The 14,289-nt window shown below is 40.8% G+C and overlaps 1 protein-coding gene across 5 annotated transcripts in view; it reads left to right on the plus strand.

The window, feature by feature from the left end:
- The window catches only part of pcxb (pyruvate carboxylase b), a 326,653-nt gene that overhangs the window by 7,487 nt on the left and 304,877 nt on the right, over nucleotides 1–14,289 (plus strand). For 3 of the 5 annotated variants that reach the window (XM_046063782.1, XM_046063778.1, XM_046063780.1), the window contains exons 2-5: nucleotides 8,868–9,005; nucleotides 11,321–11,414; nucleotides 11,983–12,073; nucleotides 13,837–14,002. In XM_046063782.1, coding sequence (XP_045919738.1) covers nucleotides 8,868–9,005; nucleotides 11,321–11,414; nucleotides 11,983–12,073; nucleotides 13,837–14,002 — 489 coding nt within the window. Of the gene's footprint in view, nucleotides 1–6,826; nucleotides 7,189–8,867; nucleotides 9,006–11,320; nucleotides 11,415–11,982; nucleotides 12,074–13,836; nucleotides 14,003–14,289 lie in introns of those variants that run through there. The other 2 variants (XM_046063779.1, XM_046063781.1) reach the window with 2 other exon arrangements.

The raw sequence follows: 14,289 nt of genomic DNA on the forward strand, positions 1-14,289 counted from the left end.
ACAGGCTGTGTGCGTCAAAACCCACCAGAACTTTGATCTCGAGGAAGTTAATATATGAACCAGAAATCACCTCTGTTCTCTTAAGCTGGCCCCGACACAGGGGTCATTCTCAGTAGCCTATAACCTTTTACCCAACACGCAGGAGTGTCTGAGGCGTGCGTGCGGCAGTGCATGTTTGACATGATATATCTGTACTGTCAGATACACACTGAAGGCAGAGAGCAGTTTTGGCGATTGAGAAACTTTGCAGTGAGGACAAGCTTGTGTGTTTGTTTCGTGGGAGGCAGACACAAAGATTTAGAGACAGGACAACCGAGAGAGAGGGTCATGGAGTACATCTGGCATAAAACATCTACATTCCACTTTGGCTTTCCTGCTGTAATTTAATTCAGTTTTGTGTTGCAGTCGTTCCAAAAATAATGCTAGCATTTAGGATCGAGGTGGGGAAGAGCCTGTGCAGTAAAGTCTTATCGAACTGTTTGACAGTGCTCTCTGCTTGTAAACAAGAGTAAAAAAAAAAAAAAAGTGGTTTGTTCCTCACTGATGATTCAGATAACAAATTGACATTTTGATACACTGGAGGCAAACTAGTGCCATTAAATGTGCCTCAACTGCCAAAATATAGTGTCTGATGATGAAGTCTTTCTGTCTTCTTGATGCTTTATCCTCAAAAGTGTTTTGTATTACAGAGTAAAGAAGGGTTCTAAAAGTTTGCAACAAAGAGGGGTCTGCAACTGGTTTTGAGATTGAATCTTGTGGAACTAAATGTTGTTGCTGAATAACTTCAGCCAGACTTCTGCCCCCTGGTTAGAATTATGTGTTGCCTGGGAAGCAGAGGGCGCTCCCTTGGGTTATAGCCACATAACTCTCTGAAAAAGAGACTTTAGTAGGCCTATCTCGTGGTACCTTGTGTAGCTGATCAAACGGGCTGGTTTGAAGTGGGAAGGATTGTTCATATCTGAAACAAGACAACCTCCCCATCCTGTGTTAGACTCAGATAAAGGGACCATTAGAAAGGTATGTTAAAAGTACCAAGGAGAACTGCAAAGTAGTTCTAGCTTTCACTTGTGAGAAATGGTATTCTTGCTAGAAATATTCAAGTAGTACTCGTTCAATCAATCAGCTGAGACAGGCTACTAATCTGATCTGTGATAAAACTGATCTTTAAAATTGATGCTTTCCAAACCTATAGTAAATAAACAACTCATAAAATGGGGAAAGTGAAGGATATACATTGAGCACTCCTGACTGTACCAAAACTGAATAGGACCCTGCACGAATAATGACATTCATTCATTAACAAGCTTTTAGAATGTGTCTGGGGTCAGACTTTGGTATGTGTGAATAATAGAGTTAATTTTGTGCAATGCTGTAACTGAGGGATCACAAGTATTCTGAACCCTGAACTATTCGGACTTAGTTTACATGCCACTAAACTTCTTATCCCAACGTAAGCCTTGTAATCCATCTGAAAGGTTTCTTTTGTTACAGCTGTGTGTTTCAAAAGCAAGCCAAGTTATTTCGATCACTTGGACACCTATAATATTGAACGCAATCCATGTATCTATCTTTTAAAGTAACACCACTTTGATGAAGTACCCTTATACGTTGCTATTGTATAGTGTGGACTGTATTGTAAGGTGTTCCTGTTAGTGTGTGTGTGTGTGTGTGTGTGTGTGTGTGTGTGTGTTGAGGCGGGCTGTTTGTGTATCAGATGAAGTTTGAACAGAGTGACTGTTTCAGTGTTGACAAACATGAAGGTCAATTATTAACTTTTCAGATTTCTTTTCAGTCAGCGCTGTAAACTGATCAGTCCAATCAGATTGCCTAGACATTGTAGACCCAGACATATTATCAGCAGATATGGGCTATTTGCAGATAAATCGGTATCTTTGTTAATGGCAACCGATAAATGACAGAGACTGAAGACTTAAAAAAATAAAACTCTAAAAAATAAATCTAGTTATGAGTGGTGTTGTTGTGTAGTTTGTCCACCAGAGGGGACTGAAACTCCCCTGTTGGAGACAGGTGAAAGCAAAGGGTTGGGCCGATAGACGATGCCATCGATGATGACAGATGGTCGCTGGTTGAGCAGGCATCGTGATTGTAAAACCCTGCCCCCCCGCAAAAGAAATCAAAATTTTTCACATGACGACATGTGAAAGCAGGTTTTAATAACCACGAACATTATTATTAGAAATTTTAAATATTTTTCGCTCCTTCCTCGGAAATTCTCTTCTCCCCACACGACCGCTATCCCCCCTGCCCCTGATGACATCGTCCATCCCGATGTCTCAATGAAGACATCGTCCGATGGAAATTTTGTAGACATCACCAAACCCTATTATTTTTAAACCGCATAATGTCATGCTATCTTAGTGAGGTCTTGAGGTCTCATAACAACACATAAGAAATGTTAGGATAATCTTTGTTTATGTGATGTGTTTCTAAAAAGAAGGCGGGGGGGAGAATATCTGTCCGATATATCTGAACATGAGATTTTAAAATCCTCAAATATCAAAATAGGTATTGGTCTTAAAAATCCCATATTGTTCAGGCTCTAATTGATATAAGTTGTATCTGCTCAGCGCTACAAAAAGCTTACTGCAGTTGGGGTTGCAGTCTGTGTGTCACTACTATCTTGTGATAATAATTGTGGATATTGTGTTTATTAGTGCATGTTAAAATATACATTCCTGCTTTATCGGTCAGAGCCTCGTGGAAAGCAAGTTAGATTTAATTGCATTTTTCTCTCAAGTAATATCCGATTTTGTTGTGTACTGATCATGTGCTGTAAGAACTCATGACGCTGAGGTGGAACGTGACTTAATCTTCAGTATGGGTACTGAACCGTGAGTGGAATTTGGTCTTGTTTTGGACTTTGTTTGTGGACAGTTTGCTAATGATTGTTTTGGCTTCAGAAAAGACAGTGTGATCAAAGTCTTACTGATTCGACATGGAATGAGACCCAACAGTCTGTTGTGGTGCATCCTGCTGCTCTCCATGTAACCGTGCAGGAGTCACCAACAAATGCTGTCTGAATTGTCTCAATGATCACACGTTCATTTTTTATATTTAGCTGTAACATATTGAGTCTGACTTATGTGGCCATGTCCTGATGTGTGTTTCCTGACATAGCTTAATTCGCCAACCTGCAAGTAATAATTCGTCTCGTTCTTTAATCCAAATACTATCCATCAGGGTCACGGCTCGCTGCTTCCTTAAAGACAACATTTCTAAAGTAATGTGCTCTTCCAATTTCAAGTGGGCTGCAAGTCCAGGCTTCCTCTATAGTGTTTGTTAACCTGTGAGTCAGGCACCAGAATGGACAAATGTTTTCCGCTGTGAGTCCCCACATGCTAAAACGAGCAGTATGTTTTCATCAGTGTGAAGGCCAAGATAGGAGTGTATTCACCAAGTGTGACTGTGAGAAGTTTCACTGTTCGTCTGCTCTATGAGCATTTTCAGTATGAACTGTAACGGTGAGCAAATGGTGATCATTGTGGGCCATGAACATTTTGTTTTCTCTAGTTGTTAGTGTGGGTGTCTAGTGTAAAATCTACCAGACATTTTCAAAATGCACACAGTGTTATGGCAGCTGTCAGGCCTTTGGGGAGTAGGTTAGCACCTAAAACATGAGGGCCGGCGCATAAAATCATTATTACCTTCTTGTCTTCTTTTCCTTTATTTCTCGGGCTAAATTCTGATAAAGAACAGTTTTATATCTCGGAAAAGGAGATGGACCAGTGATATGACATTGAGGTGTGAAACCAAAATTGTAACCTCTAGTTGTATAGCCACAGCTTGAGTGTCCCCACCATTTGACATTCTTTTCATACCACAATTTATCCTTCAGTTTGCCTCATTGCATTTTGGCAATGCGATTCATGCTGCTGGCGAGCCACTTGCCGTGGCACATTTTATTATTTGCTCTGTCAGTGCAGGGAGATGGGAGGGGGAGGGAGGGAAGGAAGGAAGAGAGTAGTGGGCTGCATTGCAAAGCGGTTAATGTATGGTATCAAAATCATTTTTACAGTTTTATTCTGTATGGAGCTGTGACGTCCACTTTTTATTTATCTATTTATTATTTTATGTTTGAATAATTGCACTGCCCTTGAGAAACACTCTCATTCTGCCCTGTGCCATAGAGCTACATGGCCAGAATGACAATAATGTCTTAGAATGAGAGAGCGACAGATAGGAGTAGTAGAAGAGGATATGTCGGAGCCCGAGAGGGATGAGATGAGAGATGAATATGGAGAACCAAAAGAGTCTGAAAATGACAACCTCTGTTTTCCCTTTTTTACTTTTCCTCAGAAAAGAGCTAATTATTTATAAATTATTAAGGAAACATTATCACTACAGTACATGTGGTCATTTCTGAATATTTCTAAAAATAATTCTAGTTAGGATGTTACAACACTAGTGTAACATCAAAGGTATTAAAGGTAGATGCCAGATGGTTTGTGTCACGCTTCCAGTAGTCCTCGTAGAGAAATGTCTTTGTCCTCAGTTGTTCATTAAGCTGTAGGAACTACATGCTTTCTGATTTTTGGATGCATTTTCAGTCAATTTATACATATACTGTGTATATAATGCCAATTTCACAACTTAACATATGGATGGAGAATCACCACTGTGCACTGTTTCACACCAGGAAGTTTCTTTCTACTGCAGGCCGCAATGTCTAGTAGATGTTTTTAATAACCGGCCACAGCTTAAATTAGCCATCAATGAGCTGCTGCCCGGTAACATTTGTATGTCATTTTCTGTACATATCATTTATAAATCAGTGCGTGCTGGTCATGTGACGACATGGCCATATTTTTTATTTTTTTACAATACCTCACTTTTAAATGACTGATTTAAAAAAAAAAAATAATAATTGATTTTCTTTTGACACACATACTAGGAGCTTGGCTTGATTGTAGGAGTTTTGATATAATATGATTACAATAGACTTTTAGATTTCAGACTCTATTGTCCCAAAGGGGAAATTTGGTTTCACTGCACTGTACACATCAGACAAAAACAGCATACAGTAACAACTCATTTTGACAGACAACACTACTCTCTCAGGCGAGTTCAAGCTACGCCATTTATTTGAGGTGGCTATGCCTGAGGGGATCACATGTTTTTTATTTTTTTTATTTTCTCAAAGTGAGGCCTCCTGCACCCAGAGAGCAGTAAGGTAAGATGGTGATGCAGTGGGTGTGTCCTGTGCTATTGAGGTTGCAATGTGTGAAATGGCCTTAATGTTTAGTTCTGCTAGGTTGGGTGTGGGGAGCCTCTGGGGCTGTAATACAGGTTTCTCAATTCACTTTTTTTTTCCTTTTTTTTGAGAGGAATTGGCAAGTGATACCTGCCCGGCCATCATATCCACACTGCTAATGCAGATTTCAGATCTCTTTTTTTAAATTTATTTATTTTTTATCAGACTGCCCTAGTTTATAATAAATACACTTCTCTAGGAAGAAGTTGTAATTCAGCTGTACTGGAGAGATAAGGTTAATGCAGGACACAGATAATATTTGACCTGTTTTAGCCTGCCTGCCTGGTTCATTTGTTCCTCTCTTATCCGCTGTTTTCTCCCTGTTTGTATTCAGGCCTCTGGAAACCGTATCTGTTTCATAGTGACGCTGTTGCTTTTGTGTAGATACTGTTACCGCCTGAGCTTCCACCGTCTTCAGACAAACACAAGGCATTCATTGACCGTTAAAAGCATGTATTCATTGGTTCTTGATTCACTTCTTTATAGTTAATTCATCATTCATGCGGTAATTTACCAAGACGATAACATCAGTGGTCCAGAACTAAAAAGGTTTTTTACTCTAAGGACTTTTGCAGTCTGTCCATAAAGAACAAGGACATCCATTATAGCAGTGGTATAATGACAATACCTTATATCTCAAGAGCAAAACAATTATATTACAGTGAAGTAATTTGGCAGGTGTACAATAGAACCCTTTTAGTTATTGACTATTTTCCAAAAAATAAGATTAGACGAAAAGTTTTTCCAGCCTTCTACAGTTGCTGGCCGAGCCTTGTTGAGTCGTGCAGTAGTATGTTCCAGATTGACAATGTTGGACCCAGAACGATTTCATACATGCATCAGGGGAAAATCAGTGCTCAGTAATTGTTTGAAGCAAATTCAGTATAAAATGGTATTCATGGAGTTTACCCCTGCAATGCAAAGTAACATCAGAGCCATCATTAAGGAGGCAAAAAGCAGGATTAGGAACATAAGCAATATGAAGTATATCCGATAGAGCAGAGTTTACGTGGTACCAAAACTGAGAGGCTGTTGGTTACCTTTGTATGTCACACTGAACACCACTGTTCATTATCTATATAGGACATGTGGTAATTCACATGTAAGTGAAACCCTGCAACCATGTGTAATACACAGGAACTGATTGTGCATAATGAGACTTGGTTCAAAGAAATTTTGTGGTTGTGTTTTTATTTTTTTCCCCTGTCTGGGTCAGTGTTAATCATGAAAAGTTGAATGTTTGGAGAAGATGCCAGCACACATTGAGTCCTGGTGTGTATAATAAACCAAACATACGGTTAAATATCAGCTTAGTTTATTATATGCAACTTTCAGGGGCTTTCCAAGGACTGACGTCTGCTTAGTTGTGGTCTCCCCTGCCTGCACAGTTGTTTTGACCACAGTGTGGCAGCAAAGGACTACCAATGAGCGGTAGCCTTGTAGTCAGAGCAGAAGAAGAAGCGTCCACCCTCGCAGTCTCAGACCATGGATGTATAATAAGACCTGGATAGGACGCCGTTGCTCATGTTCCCGGTGGCCACTCGCGGTATTGCAGCGGGAAAAAAATTTAAATAAAAACATTCCTAATAAAAGCGATTTTAAAAAAACCCGTGACGGGAGAAACACCACTGCGCATATTCAGTGGACCGCATACCCCGAAGCCAAACCCGGAACTAGACCCATTTTTGGGCGCATGGTATGGACCAGGCGAGCAATTCCCATTGGACTAAATCGGACTCAGTAGGCGCCATCTGTGGGTCCAGTTAACACATCCGTCGCGCAGGCTCACTATCAAACAGCTCCCTTCAGTAGAGCTGCCAGTCTCCCCACAGTGCAACAGCCTCTTGCCTCCAATTGAGGAGGTAGTTATATACGGTTATATACTACACAGTCTGTGTGTGTCATTGTGGTTGTGGGTAAGTTTGTCTGTGTTTATTTGGTGTAACATTTGAGTGTTTAGTTGACTGAAGAAGTTGTCTTTTCTAGTCCTTTTGCTGGACTTTGAAGTATCTTGTTCAGTATTTGACGTTCATTCATAGTCCTCTCACCCTAGTTGCTGTCCCCATGGACAAAATTGGTTTGCAATTTGAAAGATGAATATCAACAAGTTTGTTACTTTCCTACTATTAATTAAAGCTATCAGTAGGGCTAATGGGGTCGGTTCTGGTTCAGTCTTAGTTTGTATGATTGCATGTGATATTTCTGGGGTGGAAAAATAGTTTATTATTATATTTATAATTAGTGCCTTTTTAGTTTTATTGTTGTAATTTGAAAGAACACACCAGAAACTGGGTGTCCTTAATCAGACACACCTGCAGCTGATTGGCACCCTAAGCAAAGCAGCAGCTGATTGGCTTTATATCTGGCACCTTCCTTTTTTGGAAATCAAATAACTTTTTGTAATATGTATTGTGTATGTTTTTTTTTTTTATAGTCAGATATTGGCCTCATTCCAGCCAGACTTTTCTTTTTTACTAATCAATTTTACAAAAATTTCTACTCCCTTCCAATAGATTTGTACAAATCAAACATTAATGACTTCCTGATTAAGTGTCCTCAAGCAGTATTAATGTTTTGAATTTACTGACTGAACTTACTGACTCTGTGTAGTGTATTGTATTGAAGACAACTTCACAATAGTAACTGTGGTACTTGGTCCAACACATTTTGTTTGCACATTCATTAAAAAATTTACTGTCTTTTCAGTATCCTACCAAACAATGGTGATGTATACTTAATAGCTTCTGATCTCATGTGATTGAGTCATATTAATACCTGTGTGTGCGTGTGTGTGTGTGTGTGTGGATATTAGGGCAAAAATCCTTATAATAGATTGACCCCTACAACAGCCGTCCTATAAGAAAACTTACATGGGCCAAGCTGCTTATTGGCAGATGGTACTCAATTTTTCAACAGTCTTTTTGCAAACTTTCATAGCAACAGATGTCAGGGCCACAGGTCTCAAATTATTCATACATAATACAGCTTTTTTCTTCTTGAGCACTGGAATGCATAAAAAGATTCCAGCTAAATATCAGTACAACACCAATTAAAATTCTTTGAGAAAATACCATAGAGTTGGAAGGTGCACACAACCCTCGGCAACAGCTTAATAGGGCCTGATGCTTTGGTAGATTTAATCTCTCTACGCAGGGCTCACACCTCCTTGTTTAATCCATTTTAAAATCATTATCTGCTTGTAATTTTCCTTAAAGCATCCTTTTATTTTTTTATTTTATTTTTTTTTCACTTGAGAATCTGAACTGAGCAAGGGGTTGCTACATAGAGATTGGGAGGAACTATGAGTTGTAGGTTTTGGTCAAGACATTATTTTTTTTTGTTTGTTTTTTTTTGATGTGTGCAATTTGCTGGCTTGATGCTGAAGAGCCAATGTGTGTATATAATGAGTTAAATTCTGTAGCACACGTCATGTAGCAAAAATCATATTTTTTTGTGTGCATCTGTAAAAATTCACCCATTACCTGAACCATGTGTTTCCTTCTCTTGCTTGTATGTCTTGCCTCTTCCCTTCACGTATTGCTGTTAGTGTATTGAGACATTGTGTGTTAACATTTTCTTTCTTTTTTGCCCTTAGAAATGTTTAAGTACGCTGTAGTCCGAGGCGGCCTCGGCCTGTTGGCTGTGAGGAGGTCGAGCGTTCTCTCCCGCTTCACCCACTCTTCCCCGCAGAGCGAGTATCGCCCAATCAAGAAAGTCATGGTGGCCAATAGAGGTAAGACACCATCCACCTCAGTACTAACAGTACTAATTCACCACTGAAGAAGATGAGCACTTTAGATGGCACCATGAAATTAAAGATGGTATAATGCTGTTTGATTCATAAAAATTCATAAAGCTGTGACATTTACAATCTTTCTCGAGGCAAAAGACCAGACTCTTAATATTTAATGGCTAACATTTAGTTTGCCTTGGCACATGCTAATATTTAAGCACACATTGTATGTGGGTGGCTGCACAAGCTAGTTTTGTTAAATCCAAAAGCGCTGAAATTCTAAAAATACTGAGGTGAAACTGCAACCGGAGTCTACACTGTACACTAGTAAGTTGAACAGTGTATATATTAAACGGTTTGTTAAATTTATTCTGTACATAATGCCACAGATTTTCCTTTTAAATATGAGAAAGCTAGAATAAAATCAGCACGGAGGTCTCTACATAATCCTGGAGTCTAAATGAAACATGTTTTAGCTGGCAGAAAGTTGGGTCTACATTACTGGGACTGAGGTCTGAATTGAAATATAATTATAGAGAAGCCCTAAGCCGTCACCAGTATGGTTGTTAGACGCAGCGTAAACATCACTGATGTGCTGTGGTAATGCATACAATCACCGGACCCCCCCTTGTTAATGCTAATGCTGTCCAAAGAGGCCGTCGGTGTGCAATTAGTGACTCTGTCAGGTGACGTACAGGATTTGAGTGACAAATAAATGTATTCATGCATTTTATTCTAAATGCTTTTTAGAGCCTCCCATTGTATTCATCTCTGCGGACACATTTAAAATGCTTGATTTAGTTCAGAGTGTTCATTATTTCTGATTGGTGCGTGGGTTTCCAATATGAGTCCAGTTGTGCACACGTGTTACTCTGTAGGCCTCTTGCTGCACATAAGTCTGCATTGTGCATAAGCATGCATACATTCATGTCTATCCTCCCATAAAGGCTCTCTTTAACTGCTTTAATCAATCAATTTGATTCAAATGGATTGTGGTCTTCGCCGCACTCTCTCACGCAGCAGGGCTTTCCGTCAATCGCTCTCCTTCGCACCGGCGTGACGTGATATCAACACCACGTTAGATTACATTCATCACACTGGAGTGAACTGGACCGTGCTCTGCTTCAGAGAGAGAGAGAGAGAGATTCCACTTCACCAAGCACATCACCTCTCTGCCATTGCTGCTCTGCTCTTTCACTAATATTCTCTTTTCCTTTTATGCTCTCCTGTACCCCTTACCTCCTCCTCCTCATCTGCTCTCCTCCCTCCCTTAGCACTACCTGTCTCTTTTAACACTTGTCTTATGTGATTTATCTCCCCCCCTCCCCCGTTGAGCCACTTGCTGTCTGTCTTTTTCGTCCCACATGACTTTCCTCCTCTTCGCTCCCCTCTTTTCTTTACTTAATTCTTTCCCCCTTCACTGCTTTTCTTGTCTATTTATTTATCATGTTGGTAAACTTGCCAACCTGTGTGTCCTTTGGTACCTTCTTCAGAACCTCCCTCTAGGCCCTCTGTCTTATGTTTATTATTATATTTCTTATACTCTGACCTTTCATTCTCTCAAGTTCTCACTTATAATCCATTACATTTCCTCTGTCTGGCACTCATTTCCATCCTTTTTATGTTCCCACTGTTGTCCTCCAGATTTCACTTTCTTTCTTACACTTTTATTTTTGTAACATTTCACAAATGTTTGAATGCTGTGCTCCCTTTCAAGTGAGAACACATCTTGCTTTTTTTGTTTTTATTTTCAGTGACTAAACTTTTTTTCTCCCCCAAAATGTGTTGCTTGAAAAACAAGTATATTGCTCTTGTGACAACAAGATAAAAGGCAGGCAGTGTTTATGTTGTCCAAAGCCAAGTTTTTACACTCTGCTGTATTTTTCTTAAGTTTGAGAACACAGACTTGTTGCAGTGTCTGCTTTGTGTGTTTTTTGGATGGGGGGGAAAAAACAGATTTGCCTCGTTTTCACATTTAAAAAAAAGAATGGCATAAAAAAAAAATGTAATGTTTATTTTATTGTCTTAGCGGAGGCCTATGCTATGGAATGTTGATGAAATCATATAAAGTGTGTTATGAAAAATACAGATCTACAACCTCTCACTAAACACAATCTACCAAAAATAAAGGCGCATTTAAATAAGAGAATAGGTGAAGGAGAGGATAAGCAGCTAATTAAGAAGGAAGGGTAAGAAAGGAAACTTCTAGGCAAAATGAAGCATAGCAAAACAGACACAAGATGGTTGATAAATTAGTAAAATAACCAGCTCCTTCACCATCCATTCGTCACATACGTCTTCCTCTTTTCTTCCAGGCGAGATCGCTATCCGTGTGTTCAGAGCCTGCACTGAACTGGGGATTCGAACCGTGGCCGTCTACTCTGAGCAAGACACTGGACAAATGCACAGGTACTAAGCTCTACTTCATTTGAGCCGAATGGGTCTACACAGATTTAAATAAAGAAAGCGTAACTGACAGATGTCTTGGTACACTACCGCGCTGCCACTGCTGGTATCGGCCCCAAATTACAGCTAAGAGCAATTAAAGGAAGCCTGGGAGCATTTTTCTCCCATCCAGTGCTTTGGGCCAGTTCTTTGTTTTGTGGTTGGTATTGAGCAGGGACATAAGTATAATTGTATCGACATTACAAACATTCAGGTAATCGCACTGTTTAGTTCACACGCACAAACATCCTAATGTGCCTCACTGTGAGCTGGTCTATTCCACTCTGAAATTCTAATGTCTTTCGATGACAAATAAATCTAATGAGATTGTACTTCACGTGGTTTTGCCTATCATAAAAGCTGATTGGAGGATTAAAGAGGGCTTTATTTGAGTGAATACTGGTGCCTACTCTTTACTGGGCTTGGATATGCTACTATGAAGCCATAATGATGCACTTTTGTGTGTGTTGTATGCTTTTGCTGTCCCTCTATCATCCCACTGATATTAAATCCTTTGCCCTTGTCTTCACAGGCAGAAGGCTGACGAGGCGTACCTGATTGGAAAAGGCCTGCCACCTGTTGCGGCATACCTGCACATTCCTGACATCATCAAAGTAGCCAAGGTAAAGAACATTTACAAGATGGTGGGTAAAATAATACCTGTTTGCTTTTCCTGTAAATGAGAGTGATTTTTAAACTAAAAGTTTACTGATCATCGTTAATACTATAGTACTCAGCCCGTGAAAGTAGTTTTAATGATGCTTGTGGCCGTCGAGGAGCTTTTTAAAGTCCCTAGTGATGTCATTAGGGTTTTCTTTGCTTGAGCTTTGGCGGGTCACATTACTTTTGATCTTCTGGAAAAGCCCTGCTACCTTACTGAAGTTGGAAAGTCTCGTTGCTTGCTGTTTTTGATGCAGCAAAACTTCAATGGCATTCAATCAGGCGGACAAGTGACAGATCCCTTTTTATTTCTTTCTCTTCACCATAAGTCTATTTAGCTTGGTTGGAGGGAAAGAAAAGGAAACAACTTTATGTCCGTCCTCCAATTTCCTTCTCTTCTCTAGTTCCTTTTGCCTATCATTCTCTATCTCTCGTCCTCTTTATCTCTTCCCTCTGCCACTTATCACTGTGTTAGATCAGAACTGTTCAGTGTTGCCTCCTTTCCCTCCCGTTCTCCCGCCATCCATCACTCCAGGACACGGGGCCAGTTGTTCATTATCATTTTTTCTGATCAATCTCTCACGGTTCATAATTTTCTGCGTGGGCATGTGGTCAGCCAGCCAAGTCGGGGAGTCCAACTCATTTCTCAAACTCCTTCTGCCTATCTGGGAGCCTGGCAACCCCATGCCAACGAAGGGGTGGGTGTGTTCTTTCTCTCCTACTCTCACTCTTTCACATCCAGTGTATGTTTACCTCTCCTCCACACCGTGTGACCAAAATAACCACCTGTTTCTGTCCTATTACTGTTTGTGTGGCTTAATAGCTATGTTGTATGTAAATATGTGGAATTCTGCGTTCAGCTGTGAAAGTAAAGAGTGTATGATGATGCTTGATGTTTGCATGAATTTGTGTCACCCTGGGTTATTATGTTAGCCTGTGTGAATCTTCGTCTACTTTCCACGACTCTTTGCATTCGTGTGTGGGCGATTGGGTGTACCTGCTTGTGTGCATGCACGTTTTGTGTGTGGCTCCATGCCTCCTCTGGCCTGCCAGTTACAGCTCCCTTAACAACAGGACAGCCCATAATTATAGTCCGCCTTGTATCCAGGAGCAGATGGCACATACTGATCCAGAGATGGCTCTATCTGTCAAGCTCGGCAGCTACTGTATCTGTCTACTACCGTGTGTGTGTGGGCGCGCGCACTCCGAGTACCTTCCCCCTGACCCTCAAATTATGCGTGCCTGTCTACTCACTCAGTATCCTACTGTGGTCCATTGAGTAGATGATGATTAAGATAGAATGAGAATAAAATGTTATTAGCTCATAGTCCCTTTGCTGTAAGTGATGCGGAAGTCCTATTCACTTGCCAGCAGACCGTGTGTGGTAAAGCATGCAGGTTAGAGTGTGTGCTGACTCTTTGTCTCCCTCACCAATAGTTGGCCAAGTGTTAACTGGGGCCCAGCAGTGGCTTCCTATTTAACAGAACTCCTGTTGGTTAGCTGGGCTACATTTCCTTTCTCTGGGCTTCACTGGCAAATATTTTTTGGGGGGGGGAGGGAAGTGTGAATAAAAAATGTGTTAGGCACGTGCTTACTCAATGGTGGACAAATTTCTTTCTCAGTTTATTTCACTTGAGTGGGATGTGTTTCACACCAATAGGTACAACGTGCAGACATAATGAATGGAAATTAAATGTTCTCCATCTATCCCTCTCTGACTTCCTAGGAAAACCATGTGGATGCTATCCACCCAGGCTACGGTTTCCTCTCTGAGCGGTCAGACTTCGCCCAGGCCTGCGCAGATGCAGGGGTGATGTTCATAGGACCATCCCCAGAAACTGTCCGCAAGATGGGAGACAAGGTGGAGGCTCGTTCGCTGGCCATCTCTGCAGGTATGGAAGGTGGTGACTGGAAAAAATGGGATGAAGGATGTGAGGAGTAGATTCAGAGAATAGAGGAGTCATAATTTGAATACCTGCTATATGTGTGGTATTTTTGTAACATCAATTAATTAGACCAAAGACAAGATGGTTGTTAGTATCTAACAAATGCCTGTAATGTTATTGGTGATGGCGTTTCTCAACATGAAAACCATTTTTCCACAAAACCCTGGCGCTTGTTTTCATGATGACTCACCCCCCCCCCCCCCCCCCCCCCCCCCCCCCCCCCCCCCCCCCCC

The sequence above is a fragment of the Micropterus dolomieu genome, linkage group LG12 (assembly GCF_021292245.1).
Source record: "Micropterus dolomieu isolate WLL.071019.BEF.003 ecotype Adirondacks linkage group LG12, ASM2129224v1, whole genome shotgun sequence".
In the NCBI taxonomy this organism is placed as follows: domain Eukaryota; kingdom Metazoa; phylum Chordata; class Actinopteri; order Centrarchiformes; family Centrarchidae; genus Micropterus; species Micropterus dolomieu.